The 24,114-nt window shown below is 44.6% G+C and overlaps 1 protein-coding gene across 1 annotated transcript; it reads left to right on the top strand.

Annotated features, from left to right (window-relative positions):
* The first annotated feature begins 488 nt into the window (after nt 1-488).
* Nucleotides 489-18,183, top strand: LOC142372138 (battenin-like). Its single transcript, XM_075454967.1, has 15 exons — nt 489-714; nt 805-832; nt 1,502-1,598; nt 1,715-1,795; nt 2,759-2,838; nt 3,057-3,142; nt 3,713-3,785; nt 6,491-6,634; nt 7,998-8,149; nt 9,771-9,823; nt 9,904-9,972; nt 10,173-10,228; nt 10,321-10,414; nt 13,728-13,868; nt 14,081-18,183. The coding sequence occupies exons 1-15, from the start codon at nt 660-662 to the stop codon at nt 14,195-14,197; spliced, it is 1,326 nt and encodes a 441-aa protein (XP_075311082.1). The 5' UTR covers nt 489-659; the 3' UTR covers nt 14,198-18,183.
* Nucleotides 18,184-24,114: the final 5,931 nt, after the last annotated feature.

The raw sequence follows: 24,114 nt of genomic DNA, 5'->3' as shown, positions 1-24,114 counted from the left end.
ATTCTCAAAGAGCTGTTGCGTAAAACTTGGCATATCTCAGCATGGTGTGCAGTGTGTCCTTTTTTTATGCCTTTAATGGACAGGAAAGTTGAAGAGAGACAGGAAGCAGGGGGCAGAGAGAGGGGGAATGACATGCAGCAAAGGGCCGTTGGATGCGGGACTCGAACCGGGGCCGAGGCAGAAATGGGCTCCATGGAAGGGTGGCTGTCAAGAAGCCGTTCTTAAGGAAGGGAAACAGGGAGAAAAGCAGTTTTTGCTTTATATACTTTACTTACACATATGCTTACACCTGCTTCTATAAAACACCGATGTCATACCCCAAATCGTTGAATTTTCCATGAAAGTTACTTGAAATCCAAATAATTGGGATCTTTCTATGTATTTGTTTGACATTAGTGCTGACATCTCAACAAAGATGTGGTGAATATCGCAGAGCCGACCGGGAACCTGCGGAGTTGGCTCTGTTTCCAGGGGAATTTAATAGGGCGAAACACCACGTGACGATGTGACGTTTACAAACAAGGAAGTCACACAAACAAAGTGGCCACAACTGGTTTCCAGTCCTCTTTCCAGTGTCCGTTTGCGGAGGCTTCTTGAGTTCCGATGTGTTGTGGCCCCTGAAGCAGTGTGAGGTGTTAGTTTGGAGCCCGGCGGGAAACATGGAGGAGGAGAGCCGCAGCAGGACGGCTTCTGTCCGGCGCCCTGATGCGACCGGTGGGTCAGCCTTCTGTCACCAGAGTCCAGGCACAATTTCAAACTTTATTCCACCTGCCACTAACGCTTTGTTCTATCAATGGCTTGTAGGTCAATGGCGGAACTGTGTTGGGTTTTGGTGAGTGTCCGGTGCTCGGAACCAGCAGCGAGGACAGAGAGCAAAGCTGCCCGTTGAAAGAAGCTTTTCTCCGGGGAGCTTTCTGACATAAGACCCGTTAATCACACAATATTCATGTTGGGAGTAATATGTCAAACCAAATGGCGAGAAGCAATCACAAGAACTGCTGGCTGTGAAAGTAAAGTTGAAACGGTGTCACGTGATTCCGCGCACGCGCACAGTCAGGGCCATGTTCATTTCTGACGTGTGCGACACACTCCTTCAGTTTGGAACATGCTTCTCTCAGAAACTAAATATTCCACACAAAGGAAGGTTTTGCTTGGTGGGATTGTGGGAATGGATGCAGTAAATACAACATATTAGAGTTCTACCCCAAACACGTGATGATTAGGCCTCCAAATGAGCTGGTGGATCTCAGGTTAGCCTAGAATTCAGTGTTGTTTATTCATTTTCAGCTTAAAGAGGGTTTGTGTTGCTTTAACTTGTGGAATAAATCCAGTGTGCTGCAGTGAATAACAGGAGAGGTTTGGGTACATGTCTGATAATGAGTGACAGGCTGACACCGTACCTATGGAATCAGGTTTCCTGCAGAGAAATGCTGCAGTCAGTGTTTTAGCTGCTGTTTACTGGATCTGTTTTTTCTTCTTTCACCCGTTCCGTCCTGCTCAGGCTTCTTGGATTGTGCAACAACTTTGCTTATGTGGTCATGCTGAGTGCCGCCCGCGACATCCTAAAGAAACAGGAGCCAAACAATTCCACTGCATCTGTAAGGAAGCTACTGTGTACTAAAGCCTTTGTGTCACATGGTTCATTTAAAATAATTGCTAATGGTGGAAAAGCGTCTGTGTCGTTGTTAAATGATGCTCTTCCTTTCCATTCTAGGCTTCAGTTCCATTAGCTGTTGATTCCCACGCTGGCAACAACAGCAGCAGCAACTATGACTGCAGTCCTGTCACCACTGGGGTAAAGAGAGATTCACCACACAGCTGTCTCAGTGAACAGTCCGTACGCTGAGCGGCCACAGCGTTAAAACAGCTAAATGCCTCCAACACTTTGAGGACCGGACTCTCTGAAGAGGTCCTGCTGTATCAGGCATTAAAACATGCTAACGTATTCATTGAAGTACCGCGTTTTAGTTTGATAACTGATTGAAATCCTAATTTGAAAACAGATTGAATAAGCAAAAGGCAATCTGTGATTTCTTTGGGAGGTTTTTCAGTTGCTGCTGATATTTTACCAGAGAAATAGTTTCTTAGAGAAAGATGTTTCATTTTCTGCATTTACCAGACGCTTTTATCCAAAGCGACTTCCACTCATATCCCTGGTAGGCAGGTCGGGTAAGGGGGTCTTGCCTCAGGACCCCTACTGGAGGTAGTACCTTGTAGGCGGGGATGTCAGGATTTGAACCCAGGTCACCCACATGAAAGATGTTCCATTCCTTCCCGTTCCACACTCATTCAGCTGTGGCCTTCCACACAGCATAGTTAAACCTGAGTAACCTGCTCTGGAACGAGGATGACAACAGAAATGAAGGCGGCCTTATTTCAAATCAGTCAGGAAGAATTCCTCAGTGCTGGCGACGCTTCGATGGAAACATGTCCAGCACACCTAAAGGACATCTCCCTGCTCACATGCACACTGAGCTGTGAGGTGACTGACTTTAAGTGAAGCACCAGCCCTGGAAGCAGCCCCTCAGGTGCCCCCCTCATATGACATGTGGGTCCACCTGCACGTCTGTGCAGATGGCAGCTCAGTCTGTAATAGGTTAACACACTCTTCAGGTAGATTTCATTCACGTGCCAAACTTCTTCTTTGACTTGAAAACATGAAACAGTTCAGACTTTTTATTTTGATCATTAATGAGAATGAGTTGAAATATAGTCTGACTCTCTTCATGGATAAATGTATTCAAACTGGTGTGTGCAGGCTGTGCTGTTAGCTGACATCCTCCCAACGCTCGTCATCAAGCTGGTTGCCCCCTTTGTGGTTCACAAAGTACCTTATGGGTAAGACACTTTGTATTTGCACGTGCAGTATTCAGAGAATGCTTCGTTGGAAAATGCACCACTCCACTTTTGGATGGAGAGGAGTGAGTAACTGGATAGTAACTGACTTCTAGAGCACATATGCTATTGCTGTGTAAACAAAGCCATGGAAATGGTAACAATGGCAAAAGCTCAATTCTTCACCATTCGTCTCCTTTTTTTGGTTGTTTTGTCTCTAGTGTTCGCGTGTTGTTCTGTGTCATCATGGCAGCAACAAGTTTCCTGCTGGTGTCCTTCTCCTCTGCCGTGTGGATGAGTATTCTGGGTAAAACCAGCTGTTATTAGCTCTTATGCTGTCTTTTACCAGTGTTGATGGTGCAAGTGACTTGAATGTGAGAATTCAGAAGATGAATTTGATGGAGTTTGAAACTGTCATTTCCTCTCTTATCTGTTGTGAGCGCTGCAGTTGTTCCACAGGAACAGGATTTCATTTTAGAGATGTGTATCATCAAAGTAAGACTGATGAGTCAACTGATGTTGAGGTCCAGCTCAGATGCAATGCTTAGATCTAGTTTTCTTGTGCATACGTTTAAGAAAAATCTGCACCATTGCGCCACACACTGAGACCTCATCTGTCTCCCCCTCCAGCCTGTTTGTGTCCAGCAGTCAGGTGAAGAAGCAGCTGGAGAGACTGAACCAGTGCCTAAAAAATAGGAAATGAGAAAAATGGGATGGAAAAATCCCCTCAAACTTAATGCAAATAAGACAAAGGAGATAATTGTGGATTTCAGGAGGAACATGAATATCACTACGTCTGTCCTGAGAGAACATGTGGAGGTGGTGGAGGGCTGCAAACCTAAGAATAAAATCCCTCACACACCATTGTATTTTATAGGAGTGAGTTTTGCCAGTATCAGCTCAGGACTGGGAGAACTGTCCTTCCTCTCTCTCACTGTCTTCTTCAGTAGGTAAAAAAATCATTATTTCATTTCATCCCCCTTTAGTTCACAAAATGTCTCTTCATTCAAGTTCTGTTTTGAGCTTTAGTCGACAGCACTGATTGGATCTGTACCTACTCTGTACCTCATGTGGTTTTTCTTTAACCCTGATATCCTGACCAGGTTGGACCTGCTGTCATAGAAACATCACTTTCAACACAATTATGGACTGCTGCAGTCACATTAACAGACACACAGCAGTGGGATATTTACAGTCCAGCCCGAAATGATTCATACCTGCAAAATTTTGACTTAAAGTTACTTTTATTCAACCAGAAAGTTTTTTTTGATTGGAAATGACACAGGCGTCTCCCAGAAGATAAAAAGATGATGTACAGGAGGCATCATTGTGGAAAAAATGATTTCTCAGCTCTTATTTACATTTGAACAAAAAATGATTCATACCCTTCTCAATAATCAATAGAAAAGCCTTCATTGGCTATTACAGCAATCAAACGCTTCCTATAATTGCTGCCCAGCTTTTTCATGTCTCCACTGGTATTTTTGCTCATTAGTCTTTAGCGATGAGCTCCAACTCTTTCGGGCTGGAGGGTCTCCTTGCCATCACCCTGATCTTTAGCTGCCTCCACAGACTCTCAATTGGATTCAAGCCAGGACTCCAGCTGGGCCACTGCAAAACGTTCATGTTTTTGTCCGCTCAGCATTTCTTCACCACTTTCGCTGTGTGTTTTGGGTCGTTGTTGGGCTGAAATGTCCACTGGTGCCCAAGGCCAAGTTTCTCTGCAGACTGCTTGATGTAGTGTTTGAGAATCTTGATGTATTGCTCTTTTTTCATGGCGCCGTTTACTGTGATCAGGTTCCCTGGTCCATTGGCTGAACCCCCCCCAAAGCATTAGGTTCCCACCACCATGTTTGACAGTGGGGATGGTGTTCTTAGGGCTGAAGGCTTCTCCTTTTTTTAAGGCAAATGAAGGATACATCATTGTGGCCAAACAATTCAATTTTTGCTTCATCTGACCATAAAACAGAAGAGCAGAAGTCTTCTTCTTTGGGCTTTTGTGTGCCTTATCTGGAGAAGCGGCATCCTCCTCGGTCTGCGTCCGTGGAACCCAGCAGTGTGCAGTGTCCGTTGGACTGTCTGCCACCAGTAGAGTCCAGATTCTCCAGGATGGCCTTGGTGGGTATCCGTGGACTCTTTTTCACCTCTCTCACTATCCTCCTGGCCAGCACAGGTGTCACTTTGGGCTTCTGACCACGTCCTCTGAGATGTTCCACAGTGCGGAACCTCTTGTATTTTCTAGTAATACACTAATAGTGTCCGTTACACTAGGGCTGAACGATTTTAAGAAAAAATTGAAATTGCGATTTTTCTGGCAGAGATTGCGATTTCGATTTCAACCACGATTTATTTTCTTTAAATCAAGTTTCAGTGTAAATTAATTCAATGCGGCTGGCCCCGGTTCGACTCCCGCACCGGGCGGCCCTGTGCTGCGTGTCTTTCCCCTCTCTCTGCCCCCTGCTTCCTGTCTCTCTCAAACTGTCCTAACAATAAAGGCATAAAAAGCCCCAAAAAATAGCTGCGATCGGCACCTTTTTTGTAGTCATATTAGCTTGAACTGTCATGGGATTCTGGAAGTAGAATATTAGGCTGTTTAGGAAAAATAACGAATTCTGTAGCTCCCTCTGAAGCCTGTAATCATGCTTGCAAAAATCGAGCGCTCCCGGCTGTTTTTAACCAATCAAGTTAGGGTGGAGGAATCCTACCTGTCAATCACAGCTTGTGCACACGCTGCTGAGCTTGTGTGCGCTCGCGCCGGTGTGCGCGCACACCGGTGTGATTCGGAGCTTGTTAGAGGTTGGGGGAGGGACCTGAAAGTTGTATCAGTTCGAATTTTCCGACTTTAGACTCGCAATTTTGAAAACCTGCCGACGGCAGCTTTTCAAAAAAAAAAAAAAAAAAAAAAAATATGCACCAAAAAAAAACCCGCAGCTTTGACGATCGCAAAATCGTGTTGTCTGAGATCGCGATTTTCGGTCGAAAACGATAGATCGTTCAGCCCTACGTTACACTGTAGTAACAGTAATACACTGTAGCCACTGCAACTTGAAAACTTTTAGCTATGGCCTTATAGCCCTTTCCTGACTTGTGAGCAGGCAGAATGTGCAGCTGCAGGTCCTCAGTGAGTTCCTTTGTCTTAGCCACGACTGTCCACAAACCAGCTGCAGAGCGCTGCTGTTTTTCACCTGTTGAGTTGATTAAAACAGCTGTTCCCAATGAATCAGGGTAACTGGGATGCTTTAGAACAGCTTGGAGCATTTGGAATGGTATAGAAGTTTGGATTTTCCAAAAGACTGACAGTTTGCAAAGGGTAGGAATAATTTTGGACATGCCACTTTTTGTTCAAATGTAAATAAGAGCTGAGAAATAATTTTTTCCACAATGATACCTCTTGTACATCATCTTTTTATCTTCTGGGAGACGCCTGTGTCATTTCCAATCAAGAAAAAACTTGCTGGTTGAATAAAAGTATATATAAAATAAAAAATATGTGTATATATAAAATAAAACATAAGATTTGCCAGGGGTATGAATAATTCAGGGGTTAACTGTATGTACATGTATATATATATTTTGATATGACATCTTGACATTCTTGATTTCAGACATAGTCTCTGAGTTTGGGTTGTTAACACTGGTTTCCCACCTGCCTTAGAAATGTCTTAGAAGGCTGGGGCTCTGGCACTGGTGCTGCAGGTGTTGCTGGTTCCGTCCTCTACTCAGGCCTCATCCAAGTTGGTCTCTCACCCCGGATCACACTGCTCATCATGCTGGTGGTCCCATTTGCTATGATAGTTAGGTAAGTGTGCAAAGTGCTAAAATCAGAGAAGCCTGCATTTGTTACCTTTTGTTGTGAATAGTCCAGCATTTGTTCCTGATGATATCTGCAGTCAGTCATTTTCACATTCAAATCTGCACAAAAGCATTAAAGAATAGAAACGGTCTCGGGGGCTTCTTGTCTGTAAACATCATTGTTCTGACCCACAGAGTTGCCTCTTTGCTGTGCCTCAAACCTTGTGGCCACTAAAAGTAACCCATGTAGATCCGTTTACAGCTGGAACACTACAACACTTCAGTGGCTCAAATGGAACTGCACAAATGAACATAGTGTTCATTTAGCTTACCTCGTTGAGAATTCAATCTTTTGCAAAGTGAATTGGGCAGTGTTCAAAGGAAGAGGCCTGGGTCAATTTTTTTTAATATCTCCTATTGTTGTTCCTGAGAGATGGCAAGCTGAAGCCAGAGATGGGCGGACAGATGGGGGCTTTGTCAGCAGTAATGAAGGTGCTGCACCGGTCCATTGTTGGGCCTTTCCTGAGCTGAAAGGCACAACTTTCAACTTACTGCTCCACCTTTGTTCCAGTCCTTACCGATGGTCACGACATCTGTGTAGTGACCGAAAGAATGAGATCAGAGATATGCGGGGCTGAAACAAGTTTCCTTCGGAGGGTGGTTGGGCTCAGCCTTAGAGAGGAGGTGAGGAGTTGGACCATCCTGAGGGAGCTCAGAGTCTTGCTGTTGCTTCTCTGCATTAAAAGGAGTCAGCTGAGCTGGTTCAGACATCTGATTAAGATGCCTCCTGGTCACCTACCTTTGGAAGGATTTTTGGGCATATCCATCTGGGAGGAGGCCCCAGGGCAGACCTAGATCACACTGGAAAAATGATGTCCCTTCTGGCCGGGGAACACTTTGGGATCCCTCAGGAGAAACTGGTGAGTGTCGCTGGGAAGATGGATGTCTGGGTTTCCCTCCTGGACCCATTGCCTCCATGATCCAGCCTCAGATAAGCACAAGACGATGGATGGATGGAAATGATCAGTAAGGGAGTAAATGGCAGAAACATTTTATGCACAAATGACTACATTTTCCTTGGATTTTCATGGGTGCATTTGTGTGTATACTTGTTTTTCCTACATGACGGTGATGGAAATCTAACAGAACACAAACTTCTAAGGACTTCCTGTAAATATGGGGCAGCAATTTTTATCCCAACGAGTATAAATGAATTCTTATGCTTAGGTTTAGGGTAGGTTCGGGTTAAGCATTCAGTTAGGGTAGTTGGGGCTAAGGTAAGGGACAAGGGACTGCATCGTGTCAACAGAGCCCCCCACAGGTAATATTAATCAGACATTTGTGTGTTTGTATCCCAACACAATCACCAGTTATTTTGGCCTGCTGGTTCCTGCATCTTCAGTACCTCAGTGGAGGACGATGGAGACCCAGAATGCGGCTGTGAATTCAGATGAAAGACAACGGCTTGTGGATGGAACAGAAGAGGAGGAGGAGGAGGAGGAGGGGGAGAAATCTATCCCAGGTAAAGGTAACAGCCAACGGCCAACAGCACAACATAATCAGAGGTTAATTGGTACTTTTACAATTTCTTCCAGAAATGTGGAATCACCGCTCTTGGAGCTTGTTCATACAGTTGTTTCAATTTGTTGGAAAAAGAGAAAATAGCTATGAGCCAGCTTTTTTAGTGAACAGCCCAACATTCTGGCTTTGCAAAAGATACCTTTAGAAATGTTGTGCTTGGGTGAAGTTTGATATTAATACTTACATTGCTGTAATCATAATGTGTCAGTATTTTTGTTGCCACATTTCATTTGACTATAAGGTGATAAAAGCACATTTTCTGGTTTCATATGAACATTTTTCTTTAAATGAGAGCTTACACTTCACGTGACTCGCATCAGATAACTTTGTTTGGTTCAGATGTTTTATCTTGATTTTCCAGAGGAAGCGATGGGGAATCTGCATGAATATCTCAATAACAGTGATAAACAGCTTGCACTGCATTTAGAGTGAGTGAGTGCGACAGTCACAAAGTAACACTCTTTGAGAGCACTTCTTTTTAGGGGACGTAATTGATATTTACATCGTTAAATTTAAATTTGCTTGCTAAGTTAAACATGTGACTGACACTATCCATTTAGTAAGCATTCAGTTTCAGTTTGCTTATGTCCCGCATGTTCACAATAAAAGTCATTTCAAGGTCCAGTTCATAACAAAAGCCAAGCCAAGGAAACCGACATATCCCAACAAATGTCTTTGATCCAATCCCCCGTCCTGAGCGTGCGCGAGGCGACCGTGGAGAGAAAAAAGTCCCTTTCAACAGGAAGAAACCTCCATCAGAACCAGAACCAGGATGGGCGGCCTCCGGCTGGACCAGCTGGGGGCTGAGAGGACAGGAGAGGGGGGACGACAAGCACCATAACACCATGCTGCATTGTTTCCTTTTGATAGCAGTTCGTATGTTCATTACGCCTCATCAGTACCAGTTAGTCTTCTGTGCCGACACATGCCCTTCACTAACCAAAAATGAATTCCACAATGACATTTCTAATTCTCACTGGCATAAGCTAAACTGCCCCTAAAATGAGTATTACCAAAAGGACCAAAGGGACAATGTCAGCTTTGAACTTTTGAGTTGTAATTTATTGTTACGTGGGTGAAGAGATCATCACTTTACCATCAATTCTCTTTAGCTTTGGACACAGTTGCTGCACAAGCTGCACAAAAAAGGAAATTGATATGTAAATGTACTTTATTTCTACAGCCCTATACAGACAGTCCTTACGATGTACCAAAGTGCTTTACAGCAGGTAATAAATAAAGAGAAGAATAAGTAAAAACAAATAAAAACAATAAAAGAACAGTGAAAGCAATAAAATACAACAAAATTGAATAAGATAAAAGTGTCATCATACTACTGGGTATTAAAAGCAATCCTAAATAAGTAGGTTTTTAGCCTAGATGTGAAGAGGCCCAGGTCAGAAATAAGACGCAGCTCAACGGGGGGCTTATTCCAGAGCCTGGGGGCAGCGACAGAAAAGGCTCGGTCACCCCAAAGGGATATTTAGTGTCCCTTTAAAAGGATGCTGCTTTGTTCTTCAATAACCACACCGGCCATGTTTTCTTTGCCCTGAATATAACAGAGGACAGGGCTACAGGACCTCTCCCCTTCACAGAGAGGCTGCTGGTCATCAGAGTAAGTGCCTTCCTCACATGACTGTACTTTAGTGTGTGTCGGTGTGATGAACTGGGATGAAACATGACTTCTGTGAGCAGGGCTTGCTGAGGTTCATCTTTCCCCTTGGACTGGTCTACTTCGCTGAGTACTTCATCAACCAAGGCCTGGTGAGTTGCGTAGTGCCATCTGGCATCACTCTGGCCTCACTGCACTTTGTCTGCAGAGTCAAAGCAGACTTCCTCTTGGTGGAAGCTGTTTGGGGTATTGAGATGTAACATGGATTACACAGCTTTTTAAACATTAAGAACTACAGCAATGTCTCTCAAGTTGTTGAGCCAAGAATAATATCCATTTTTTATCTTCTCAGATGGAACTCCTGTTTTTTCCCGACTTCTTCCTTTCCCACGCAGAGCAGTATCGCTGGTTAGTTAACCATTTGGACCTATTATTCTGGCAGACCCATTCATTCTGATTTTAAACGGTTCTGTGTGTTCATTGTTTGTCTGTGAGCTCAGGTACCAGACTCTATACCAAATAGGTGTGTTGCTGTCCCGATCCTCCCTGCGCTGCGTGAAGATCAGGAAAATCTGGACTCTCTCTTTGCTGCAGGTGAGAGTAAGATCAGGTACAGGTCGGCTGAAAGGACACATGTTGAATGTTTAGTACATCTACGACCGCTGCAATTCAACGACTTCATCTGTGATATGCAACTCTGCCAACTCGATCAATTAGGCTGTAGAAGAAGCTGTGAATAGCACAGCCTCTCAGATTAGTCCTGAGTTGTTTCTACAGTAATGCAGCATGCTTCAATATGGTAAAGATTAGCCTGAACAAGTAAGAAATCAGACTTCATAAACATGCCAGCACAAGAGCATTAGTATCACCTGAACATCTCCAGTGATCAGGAGCAGCGGAAAAGGCTTTTCTGCCATTAGCATGAGGGGCAGTTGCTGAGAAATAACACTCTGGGGACATTATGCTTAAGACAAACGTAAAGTCTGTGCTTAAGACTGAAAAATGAATTTGGTGTTTCTGACATGCTGCACAGGTATAGTCTGGAAAAACTCTGATGTAATTCATAGTCAGTGAAAGCCAATTTCCATTTTCCACATCTGCACATGCACAAGGCCAGAATGACGTACTTTTAATTCTCTGCATCACTACGCAGAGCTCTGCCATGAGCCTCTGCACCTTCCAACGTGCAGCCGGAATATTTGGAACCGAGCAGACTGCGTGCACTCACCACGCATGTGTTAGGATCCATCTCCTTCCATAAAGCAAGAAACAACACCAGAGGAACAAGACCGAGGAGAGACTTTGAGTCAGTTGCTGTGGATAGCAACGAGCACGGGCTGTTGCTCAAGAGGTTGTCTGCCGATCAGTGGTTTGTAGTTTGATGCCCAGCTTCCCTGAACCACATGCTGCCTCTGATGCATCCATCAGTGTGTGAGTGTGCACACACTGATGGCACCATATTTGCCCCCGCTACGGACACGCCCTCCAACATAAAGTCAGTTTTTTAAATGAAGCGTCATCAGCTTGTTATCTGTTGTCTGACCACATTTGAAGTTGGTGTGGGGAACAACGTCACATCCAAACTCACGCTGCCCCCATGGCCACACTTTCTGCATGTACTGATCAAGTTTCAGGGGGAGATGATAAAGTATGTAGAAGGGATTTGTAAAAACTTTGAGGCAATGCAAGGTTATTTATACAGCAGCATTCATACACAGGCCAACGCAGAGTGCTTTACAATGGGAACAAAAACATCCATCCATCCATTTTCTGTCCCCGCTAAATCCGTGGGCCGGGTCGCGGGGGGGCCGGAGCCTATCCCAGCGGTCATCGGGCCACAGGCGGCGTACACCCTGCAGGGGCCACGAGTCCATCACAGGGCCACACAGAGACAAAGCAGACACACTCCTCGGGACACCAATTAACCTAACATGCGTGTTTTTGGATGGTGGGTACCCGGAGAGACCCCACGCATACACGGGGAGAACATGCAAACTCCTCACAGAAAGAAGCAGCCGGGAGTTGAACCTGGAACCCTCTCGCTGTGAGGCGACGGTGCTGACCCCCACACCACCGTGCAGCCCCATCACAATCATACAAGGAAATGAAAAGAATAAATATTAAAGAATTCAGATCAAGCTGACAGAAAGGCATACAGGATAGTAGTTGATTAAAGTCATTAATGGATCGATGAGGCTGCAGATTGAAATGATCTGACAGTCTGAAGACACACTTACAGTAATCTGGCCTACTGAAAACAAAAGCATGAACAAGTTTTTCTCTGTCTTGCTAAAACAGAAAACCCTTCATTCTAGCAATGTTTTCCAAGTGGTGATAAGTAGATTTAGTAATAGCCTTTAAGTGGTCATTAAAATTAAGATCTGAGTCAATAATTACACCAAGATTTCTAACTTGATTTGTGGCTCTCAATGACACAGAGTCTAGGTGAGCACTGATCTTTGACCTTTTAATTTTGGGACCAAAAATAATCACTTCTGTCTGCTCTGGGTTGAGCTGGAGAAAGTTCTGGCACATCCACTCATTTATTTGATCAGTAGCCTCACAACCATTTCCAATCCTAAACTGTTCAGCAATAAACCATAATCTGCCTTAATTCTAAGAAACTAAGTGCATCCGTTGGTCATTTTGGACAATGGCATTTGTGTGCCCGGTGGCTCTGAGTGGGACAGAACAGACTGTGGCTCTTAAGGAAGCTTAGCTGCACCTGGATGTTGCATAGCTCCTCCCAGTCTGTGCTGGAGAGAACAATGTGCTCTGCAGCATCTGTTGGGCAGCAGCATCAGAGCCAGAAAGTAAAGAAAGGGATAAAGAAGGCTGCTCTGTGCGGGGGGCTGCTCTGTGCGGGGGGCTGCTCTGTGCGGGGGGCTGCACTGTGCGGGGGGCTGCACTGTGCGGGGGGCAGCTCTGTGCGGGGGTTGCACTGTGCGGGGGGCTGCACTGTGCGGGGGGCAGCTCTGTGCGGGGGGCTGCTCTGTGCCGGGGGCAGCTCTGTGCCGGGGGCTGCAGTGTGCGGGGGGCTGCTCTGTGCCGGGGGCTGCTCTGTGCCGGGGGCTGCACTGTGCGGGGGGCTGCTCTGTGCCGGGGGCTGCACTCGACCGGGGGCTGCTCTGTGCCGGGGGCTGCTCTGTGCGGGGGGCTGCACTGTGCGGGGGGCTGCTCTGTGCGGGGGTTGCTCTGTGCCGGGGGCTGCTCTGTGCGGGGGGCTGCTCTGTGCCGGGGGCAGCTCTGTGCCGGGGGCTGCACTGTGCCGGGGGCTGCACTGTGCGGGGGGCTGCTCTGTGCCGGGGGCTGCTCTGTGCGGGGGTTGCTCTGTGCCGGGGGCTGCTCTGTGCGGGGGGCTGCACTGTGCGGGGGGCTGCTCTGTGCCGGGGGCTGCTCTGTGCGGGGGTTGCTCTGTGCCGGGGGCTGCTCTGTGCGGGGGGCTGCACTGTGCGGGGGGCTGCACTGTGCGGGGGGCTGCTCTGTGCCGGGGGCAGCTCTGTGCCGGGGGCAGCTCTGTGCGGGGGGCTGCTCTGTACTGGGGGCTGCTCTGTGCCGGGGGCAGCTCTGTGCCGGGGGCAGCTCTGTACTGGGGGCTGCTCTGTGCGGGGGGCAGCTCTGTGCGGGGGGCTGCTCTGTGCGGGGGGCTGCTCTGGAGCTGATCTTTAAAAGAATGTTGCAAAAGCTGCCCAACATAGCGGCCCGTGCGGCCCCCCTTCTACATAACAGCCTTCAGACATCAGTAAGTCGTCACGTTGACTGTCACACAATGACTAATGATTCATCTCATTCTTAATGTGGTATATTCGGCTGAATGCAGCTGAAAATCCTGTTTCCTTGCAGCGTGTGTGGCTGCAGACTTCCATGTAAGTGTTGTTTTCTTCTTCTGCTCCTCTGCCTGCCACAGGTGCTGACTGCAGTGTTTCTGCTGTTTGCTGTGCGCTACCAGTTCCTGCCCAGTGCCTGGCTGGTGTTTGCAATCGTTCTCTGTGAGGGTCTGCTGGGTGGGGCTGCGTATGTCAACACCTTCTACTTCATTAGCGAGGAGGTTTGTAGTTCAGGATTATGAAGAGCCCATGTTCGATGTCCATGCAAATTCAACACTTTGTTTCCTTGCTGCAGTCTTAATATCGTATGTTACTTGTTGCTTTCCATTTTTTTCTGCAGACACAACTGTGTGCTGCTTGATTTGATCTGTGTATTATTCTGCAGTAAGGGTTGGAAGTAGCTGGGTCCTGACGGGTTTGTTCCCCCACACAGGCTGAAGACAGACACAGGGAGTTTGCCATGGCAGCTGCCAGCGTAGGAGACAGTCTGGGCATAGCTCTGGCTGGACTCGCAGCCTTTCCCATCCACCGGTACTTCTGTTCCCTGTGATGGAGCCTACAAATGGACCAGCAGAATGAAGGAGCACCACATGGATGCATTTCAGCTCAGCACTTTCTTTTTTAATGATGGCTCACAGACTTTACTCCTTCAGAAACATCATTGATTCCATATGTTCACCATTAACTACTGTCATTCAATTCAATGCAGCTTGATTTATAGAGTGCCAAATTACCACAAATGAAGGTACTTCAGTAATACAGTCCAATTCATTGTAATCATAATCCAATTCATTCATATAGAGCCAATTCAAAAACACTTTCCTAGCTAAGGAAAATGTTAGATTCACACAATAGCTATAATAGCAAAACACCAGAATAAACAGACAGAAACCAGAAGTTGGTATTAATATGCTTTTGCAAAAGGGAGAAAGCGGAGAGATGCTCTGTTACAGCTTCACACACGAACTCTCTCAGCCCCTCCTTTCTGCTTTGGCCTTTTTATTAGAAATATGACACAGGATCATCCAGAGGTTATGTGGCCAATGAGTAGTAAATACGCAATTATTAGGCAGGGAAGATATACATTCTGGGAAGTCCTCAGAGAACAAGATGTTCTTTGTTAACAGAAATAACAATGTTATCGGGCTTTGTTGCTGGAATGCATAACTGATAACTGTCATGGGTTTTGTTAGTTCTCATGCACAGCTTTATATCCTACTCAAACTAGTGAAGCAGAGCTAACTAACAAACAGAATAATTAAGCTTGTTTTATAAGCACACAATAATAATTATCCTTACAGAAACCAACAGATTGAGCTGAAACTTGTCTTCAGTCCAATCTCCCGTCCTGAGCGTGCCTGAGGCGACTGTGGAGACAGAGAAACGACTCCCTTTGAACAGGAAGAAACCTCTGGCAGAACCAGACTCAGGAAGGGTGGCCATCCGCCTCCACCAGCTGGGGTTTGAGAAGACAGAAAGGGGGGGACAACAAACACTGTAACACCATTCAAAGGATACCTGTTGGAACAGGGAAACACGAGTTAATGACCACAATAATGTCACATATACATAAAGAGAGTAAAGTGAGGAAAGGTGTGACAGATGAGGCCCCCCAGCAGGCTGGGCCTATAGCAGCTTAACTATGGGATGTTTCAGGATCACCTGAGCCATCCCTAACTATAAGCTTTATCAAAAAGGAAAGTTTTAAGCCTGGTCTTAAAAGTGGAAAGGGTGTCTGCTTCCCGGACATTTACTGGCAGCTTATTCCACAATAGAGGGGCCTGATAACTGAAGGCTCTGCCTCCCATTCTACTTTTAGAAACTCTGGGAACCTCAAGTAAACCTGCAGTTTGGGAGCAAAGTGCTCTGTTAGGAAAATATCTTACAATGAGATCTTTAAGATATGATGGAGCTCGGTCATTAAGAGCTTTATATGTGAGGAGAAGAATCTTAAATTCTATTCTGAATTTAACAGGGAGCCAATGAAGAGAAGCTAAAACTGGAGAAATATGATCTCTCCTGTTAGTTCTCATCAGAACTCTGGCTGCAGCATTTTGGATCAGCTGAAGGCTTTTCAGAGAATATGTGGGACAGCCCAATAATAAAGAAACACATAAGATGAACAGTCATAATCTGTCCATAATCTTATAACACAAATGAAAATAAAATGTATTATACTGTCATAAATATACAGAGCATATGAAAATATCTTTTACAAACCTCAGAGGGAAATAATCCCTAAAACTTCTCATTTAGTTCAGTGACAGTTAAGTTTTTATGTGAAAACAGGTGAAAATATCGATCTTAGCCAAATGTAAAGTACGATCTGACTGTCCATAAGTGGCTTTGTTCTGTTCCTGAACATTATTTTCTCTTGAGCTCAATGGGAAGCATCATGAGGTCAGCGCCTCTTCCATTCCATCTGAAGCATCTCTGTCCTCAGCTGGGATTATTTCACTGGGACAGACAGCAAGGACGGCTGTTTGCAGTGTTAGCAGGAAGTGACCAAACCCCAACACCTGAGTGCTGGAGTTCAGCTTAAAAGAAAAGCTTTTGTTTTCCCATGTTCATGAAATCTTTAAGATAAATCATGTTGACCTCTGACTACAACTCAGAGACATTTTATGGAGGTGGAACCAAAACTCTGCTTTTAAATGACTGCAGTAATGGTGGTTTCCCACAGAGTATCTTATCATTCAGTAGATATTTACATCTCATTGTAGGAAATCTCCAGATGCACTAATGGTGGCTTATTCCTGCTCTGAGAAGTGAAAATGTCAGCTGTGAAAGGACGTGCTGCAACCAAAGACCGCTCCAACGTCATCTTTGGATCGACTAAATCCGATACCAAAGCTAGCACATCCCCATCAAAAACTGTTTGGTGCCTTTCAACATTTGGAATGAGTTTGAGACAGATTATCGCTTCAAAAACACTGACTTATACTGTTGTTTTGCTTTTTTAATCATTTACTGAAGCGGCCAACAACACCTTGTACTTTAAGTCTGTGGCCCGGGGAAACACATTATTTTTCCTCTTTTATTCATGTGGATCACTTTTAGATGTTGTTTAATGGAGCAATTTGAAAAAAAGAGGAATGATCTGAGGTTTAATGAGCTTTCAGTAAGCCACAAAATTTCAACTTCAATGAAGTTGTAAAGTAATGGACGTGGATAGTTTAATTGTTTAAAGGTGATAGAGAAAGGTTGAATGGGGCATTAATCCTTGTTCTGTGATGTGATATGTAGCCCAAAAAACATTGGTTGGGTCTGTAATGGCTCAGAACCTCCCTAAAAGGCTCTCTGAAACAGCTGTTACTATGCTGGGTTTAGAATGCGTCTTTTTCCCTTATTGGCGTCGTTTCAGAGCTTATCTGGCAACCTCATTATGAAATGCAGGTAGGTGTTGGCGCTATTCGGTTGCCGATGCTTGATTGGCTGCCCTTGCTCTCACTGAAAACAGAGCTATAGAGTAATACACTGACTGGAAAGAAAGCTCATCAGAATCAGAATTCGTTTTATTGCCATTGTTAGTGAACAGTGTTCACTAACTAGGAATTTGCTGCGGCGTAAGGTGCAAACATGTAACATAGGATATAATAATAAAAAATAAAGAATAAAAATATATTAATATAAAATGTACAAGGTGTGTACAACAATACACAGTATCCAATATACAGAGCAACAACAGTGCAGCTTCATTAGTGCAATTGTATTGATGGTAAAGTGACTGGGGCAGGTTATGAGGTGATTATGAAGTGTTCATAAGTCCAACTGCAAGGGGAAAAAACTGTTTTTGTGACGGGAGGTTCTGGTCCGAATGGACCGAAGCCTCCTGCCCGAGGGGAGCGGTGCAAATAGAGAAGGGTCAGCTGTGATCCGACCTGCTCGCCCCACAGTCCTGGAGACGTGCAGGTCATGGATAGATGGGAGGCTGCAGCCGATCAGCTTCTCAGCGGAGCGCACAGCTCGCTGCAGTCTGTCTGTCCCTGTCGGAACTGACCCTCTACTGAGCATTAAATTCCGACTGAAGCCTGCTCTTAATCGTGTAAGCTTTGTGAAACTGTACTCCGTGAAATGCGCAGCGCAAAGGAAAAGTCGGCGGTTGTATGTACTGGGGATGCTGTTAAAAATAAATAAAAGCCATTGATCGCGAACATTGCTTTCCGGGGGAAGAATATGTAACGATCGTAGTCCGCTTTCACAGCCTTGGAAGGCTCACCTGTTCCTGTTTCTCGCCGAAGGGGCGTGTCTGAAACGGGGTGGCTGTGGATTTGGGTGTGGGGGGGCGATTGATGAAAAAGTGACATCACTTTTTCACAAAAACGGATTGGCACTTTTTCTGGGGGATATTCAAAAAAGGGGGAGTACTTGAAACAGAGGTTCTGACACTTGCTGGCACTTCGTGTGTACTCCCCACAGCGGGGAGACTCAGAACTAACACCAAAAACGTGAAAAAGATTTTGATTCTCTATCCTCTTTAACTATAACTTGTTATAAGCTTATATTTTGTGTCTTAATAAAGCTGGTCCATTAAAACTTCCTTTGAAGCATTTTATGTGTTTATATGCAAACTAGTGTGCAGATTCCTCCTGACTTTTTAACCACCAGACTAGAATATTTCTGAAGAAATTTTGATTGGTGCCCATTCAGCTACTGCACACTGATATACCTGTTTGCCATCGATGGGCTAAATTCACCAGGTACCTCTCAGGTAGACATGGGGAGACAGACGGACAGGTTCTGATTTTGTTTGTGTCTCTAGCAGGTAGATTTATTGAGAAAAAATGAGTTCCAGTAGCCTGGGAATTCCCATGCTGCTTTGCGCTCGATTTCATTCTCACTGCAAAGTCAGCCTGGAAACCACCGCCCTTATTTTTGCTAGAGTTTGGGAACCAATCACAGAACGGGGGGGGGCGCGCAGCAAGACGATGACGACGTCTATGCGCTACACCGAAGCTTGTAGAGTGTTAATTCAACATGACAGCGGACACAACGTTACCGTTCAATGCAGCCTTAGAAAGTGTTTCGGAGTAGATTCAACCTGGGGTCATTTGAACCGTGATATCCAGCCAAGTAGCCCACCCGCAGTTTTTTCGATATTGGCTGAACATCAGCTGAGTTACTGAGTTATCCCGAATAGCTTAGTACAAGCGCTAACGGACCCTGGCAGTATTTCCAAAATTACCACACTAAAATCACATGTCATGACACCAAACTTCTACAGTTGTACAAATATGGTCTGTACTCACCAAACGATGCATTTGGAAGTTTGTACATAGTCCAGGAGTTTATTATTATCATCAACACAAGCCTGATAGCTTTTCTGCTGCTAAAGCTTCGTTGACGTCACTTCTGGGAGCTGGGAGCTTCAAAGTAAGATGAGGGTTGATCTACTACTGTAGACAACAAAGCAAGGCTGCTCAATTTCTCCATTATTAAAATAATTTCACAACTCTACAACATAAAAATTCATGTAGAATATAGCATATAGGCCTACTTTGTTGTCAATTTAAGTAGCTTAGAGCGCAAGTTTACTTTTATTTTCCATTTTTTTCTTCTTCCTCGTCGAATTTCTGTCGTCATCTGGTATAAGTGATACAATTGGGTATGAATCGCCCGCAAAGCAGCATGGGAAGAACCTGACGTCATTTGATAGACATTCGTAGCGCCCAATAAACGGCTCCAGGCATTCGTAAACCACGCCTCAAATACGAGAAAATGCACACCTAGTTCCCAGACCACCATCTCATCGAGATTGTGGACGCGTCAGCCAGGCTAGAGTTCCAGTTGAATCAGAAAGTAATGCAGAGTTTCTGACACGGACTCGAACCAAAAACTACCCCTCAAGGCAAACGTGTCAAAGCTTTCATTGTGATAGTAAGATATGTAGAACGTATGTGAAAACTCATTGTATGTTCAACTAGGCTCTTTTTTTGAAAATCAGACTTAAAGTCAAACTTAAGAGTTCTTCCTGTTGGCAGCTTTTATTTTGAAAATCTGATTTATCTGGCTTTTACTTTCAGACCTCAATGCAATATAAATGTTTATCGAAGTGGTTATGTGTTAAATGTATGTATTTCTGTGTACGTTGGCTTTGTGTGTGTGTGTGTGTGTGTTCACCTCCATAAATCACAGAATATCTATATTCCAAACGATCGTAATAGCAACGCGGCGCTGCTCTGTGGCAGTTTTATTATCATTATTATTGTAGCAGCATAGATGCATGAACAGTTCCCTCACCTGCCTGTAGGGCATGCTGTCAATTATTCTATCAGAGGAGTGGCAGTATAAAAGGAGCCCTCCCTCCTGCTTTCCCTGTCTGCTTCCATCGAATTGTCTGCTTCCGGGTTAAGGGTCATTCTCCCGACAAGTGGTGGCCGTTATGCATCCCTGGCTCCAGTGGCTCTCGGGGTGCTGTCTCCCCTCGCGGTGTTAACAGGTGGACTGCCGCCTGGGTCGCTCTCCTCCTCCGGAGCGTGTGTCTGTGTGTGTCATCATAAGGTGCCGTTGTAATTCTGGTCGCACTGACCGGTAGGCTGGAGACACTGCTGCTCTGCACGGAGCTTCTTATCCTGCTTTACTGACTGACAGTTCGTCCAACCTGCTCGGAGTTTTTATCCATCGCCGAGACGTATTGCCTGAAAAAGGCCTTGCTTGTGATTCACTGTTTTATTGTTGTTATAGTCTAGTGCTTCAGCCTTAACGGCTGCGCCCGGCGCCGACGGACGGCGGTCTGTGCGCTGTGCCTGACGCACGGAGGGTCTCTGGTAGTCTTAATTGATTTCGAGGTTACACTCCCTTAGTTTCTGTTTTGTTTTTTTTGTTAGTTTCCGTTAGCTACTTTAAGATAATTTGTATACTGTTTTCTTTTGGAGTACATCTGTATTTTGGTTTTGTTTATTTCTTTCTCAGTTGCTAATTTGACTTCATTAATTTTGTTGAGTTATGTTAATTTGTGTATTTTTGGTTTGAGTGTGACCCTTACTAATATTTGTTTTATCTCCTTCTCAGTGCTGGTGGCTGGGTGCTGGTGGTTCGGGTGGTGGTCTTCCCCCTTTTCTGCTGTGTTTCCTTGGGATTTGAGTTCTCACATTTGGGTGCCTCTATTCAATTCAATTCATTTTTATTTATATAGCGCCAAATACAACAAATGTCATCTCAAGGCACTTAGATAGTAAGTCCAATTCAAGCTAATTGGAATTCAATTAATTAATAATAATCATAATTCATAAAATAATCCAATTCGTTCATATAGAGCCAATTCAAAAACAATTTCCTAGCTAAGGAAACCAACAGATTGCACTGAAAACGTTTTGTTTTTCAGTCCAATCTCCCGGCCTGAGCGGGCCTGAGGCGACTGTGGAGAGAAACGACTCCCTTTTAACAGGAAGAAACCTCTGGCAGAACCAGACTCAGGAAGGGTGGCCATCCGCCTCCACCAGCTGGGGTTTGAGAAGACAGAAAGGGGGGGAGGGGGCCGCGGCGGCGGTGGCGGCGGCGGCACTGTAACACCATTCAAAGGATATCTGTTGGAACAGGGAAACACGAGTTAATGACCACAATAATATCACATATACATAAAGAGAGTAAAGTGAGGAAAGGTGTGACAGATGAGGCCCCCCAGCAGTCTAGGCCTATAGTAGCTTAACTATGGGATGTTTCAGGATTACCTGAGCCATCCCTATTCAAGGTAAACACAAGAAACTTGTGCTAACGAAAAAATAAATAATAAAATAAAGGACCAGACTCAGTGAGTAATTCCCTATACTCCCTATATAGATCTGCTCCTCACACCACAACAACCATCTTTTTACAGCCACAAGCTACCTCAGCCTCTCACCAACTGCACACCAGTCACAGCGGGGTGGGGATGCAAACCCTGGTTCGGGTAGGGGGAGAAATAAAAGAGGTAAGATAAGCGGGAATGGGATTCAAACCCTGGTTCGGGTAGGGGGTAATGAAAGTATAGAGGGTGCCAGAGGTGGAGGCAGGACAAGACACACTAGCAGACACTATCAGATTCAACAGACCTAACTATAAGCTTTATAAAAAAGGAAAGTTTTAAGCCTGGTCTTAAAAGTGGAAAGGGTGTCTGCTTCCCGGACATTTACTGGCAGCTTATTCCACAATAGAGGGGCCTGATAACTGAAGGCTCTGCCTCCCATTCTACTTTTAGAAACTCTGGGAACCTCAAGTAAACCTGCAGTTTGGGAGCAAAGTGCTCTGTTAGGAAAATATCTTACAATGAGATCTTTAAGATATGATGGAGCTCGGTCATTAAGAGCTTTATATGTGAGGAGAAGAATCTTAAATTCTATTCTGAATTTAACAGGGAGCCAATGAAGAGAAGCTAAAACTGGAGAAATATGATCTCTGCTGTTAGTTCTCATCAGAACTCTGGCTGCAGCATTTTGGATCAACTGAAGGCTTTTCAGAGAATATGTAGGACAGCCCAATAATAAAGAATTACAGCAGTCCAATCCTGAAGTAACAAATGCATGAATTAGTTTTTCTGCATCACTCTGAGACAAGATGTTCCTGATTTTAACAATATTACGAAGATGAAAGAAGGCAGTCCTAGAAACCTGTTTTATATGCGAGTCAAATGATAAGTTCTGGTCAAAAATAACTCCAAGGTTCCTCACTGTAGAACTAGAAGCCAAGGAAATACCATCTAGAGTAACTATATAGCTAGACAATTTCTCCCTGAAACGCTCAGGTCCAAAGATAACGACTTCAGTTTTGTCTGAATTTAGAAGCAGACAGTTCTGAGTCATCCAGGTCTTTATGTCTTTAAGACATGCTTGTAGTCTGACCAACCTATTGGGTTCATCTGGTTTTATAGATAAGTACAGCTGAGTATCATCAGCATAGCAATGGAAATTTATGCCATGCTGTCTAATAATGTTACCTAATGGAAGCATGTATAAAGTGAAAAGAATCGGTCCAAGCACAGAACCCTGGGGAACTCCATGACTTACTCTGGTGTGTGAGGAAGATTCTTCATTTACAAGAACAAACTGAAATCTATCAGATAAATATGACTTAAACCAGCCTAATGCAGTTCCTTTAATCCCAATAACATGTTCAAGTCTGTGTAATAAGATACTGTGATCGACCGTATCAAATGCAGCACTGAGATCCAACAGGACTGCATTTAGAGGGTTTGTTGTTTCTTTATATATTTTGGTTAGGATTCTGCCCCCCTTCTCACTAGCCCTGTTTCCCCAGTCACGCTCAGCACTGTTAAGGTCTTCTTTTCTTTTCCCGTATGAACGTTTTAAATCATGTTATAAAAAGGCAACTATTGTAATAAAAGTTATATCTTTTTGTATAAACATCGAACTACGTCTCCACATTCATTGTATCTTAAACCTGCGTGTCCTTGAACCTAAACTTAATAAATTCTCTGGGTGAAATTCCTGGAGTGGCTTTGTTGGATCACACCGAAAACCATTTGAGCTTAACCTAGTCTGCTCGGCTGCCACATTATTATTACCGTTATTTAACCAGGAAAATCACCATTGAGATTAAAAACAGACATGAGGGGTGTTCCATGAAGCTGGATTAAGGGAAACCCTTATCTGGATAGTTCTGGCCAGAGTGGTGTAAAAAGATATAGAAGTATAACTAAAAATATATATATAAGTATTACTCTATAGCTCTGGTTCTGGCTAATCTAAGAGAGAATTCCGTTCCACGAACGTGGCTTATTTGAATGCCCGCTGAGTAACCATGGTAACTTATCCCGCTGAACTAGCCTGCTCCTGCAGTGTTCAAGCTTAGCTTAGCTGCGTCTCAAAAAATATCCGACCGGCTGAAACAGACTCCCGAAACAAATTTCCACCGGGTAGAATTCCGTGCTCCCGCAACTCATGTCTTGTATGAAAAACAAAAACAAAAAAAATTGCCGTTATCATATCACCACTTTCACTGTCTCGGAAAATCAATAAATCAGTCAGTGCAACTAAAGAAACGCAACTATACACGTAGTGAACATGAAATTAAATGAGAAAGAACATGGTATTCATTAAAACTAATTGATACCTTATCACATCTCCGTCCCACATTCCACAAACACTCGACATACACCCACCCAGGACCAGACTCAGAAAAATGGGGGACAGGTCCTTTCAGGCTGCTGCTCCACATTTACAGTAGCCGATAATGTAAAACAACCTACTGGCTGAAGTATTTGCATTAAGTTTATCATCTCCTTCAGGCTTCCCCATGTTATCGGTGCACTACACTGTAGCCATGTACGCATCCAGGCCCCTGCTGGACCCGTGGAGGCCGACTACTAAACCCAAAATTTTTCCATATCCTAAATGTACAGGTACACTTGGGGATAATTATCCATAGACTCTGAACTGGATTTCTCATGTTGAAAAACACAACATCAACCCCTTTGAGTAATGCTGAGCAATGTTACATTTATGCCCTGTGAAAGCTCATCATTGACTCCTA

Source organism: Odontesthes bonariensis, chromosome 21 (assembly GCF_027942865.1).
Source record: "Odontesthes bonariensis isolate fOdoBon6 chromosome 21, fOdoBon6.hap1, whole genome shotgun sequence".
In the NCBI taxonomy this organism is placed as follows: domain Eukaryota; kingdom Metazoa; phylum Chordata; class Actinopteri; order Atheriniformes; family Atherinopsidae; genus Odontesthes; species Odontesthes bonariensis.
Note: the sequence above shows the minus strand (reverse complement) of the source record. Positions and strands in the feature narration are given on the sequence as shown.

What these genes read in the sequence shown, in the direction of transcription:
- LOC142372138 (XM_075454967.1), top strand. Translation starts at nt 660, where the DNA reads ATGGAGGAGGAGAGCCGCAGCAGGACGGCTTCTGTCCGGCGCCCTGAT. An exon ending in CGTGTGGATGAGTATTCTGG is followed by an intron (nt 3,143 to 3,712) that starts GTAAAACCAGCT and finishes TGTATTTTATAG; the next exon opens with GAGTGAGTTTTGCCAGTATC. An exon ending in GGGGGAGAAATCTATCCCAG is followed by an intron (nt 8,150 to 9,770) that starts GTAAAGGTAACA and finishes TGAATATAACAG; the next exon opens with AGGACAGGGCTACAGGACCT.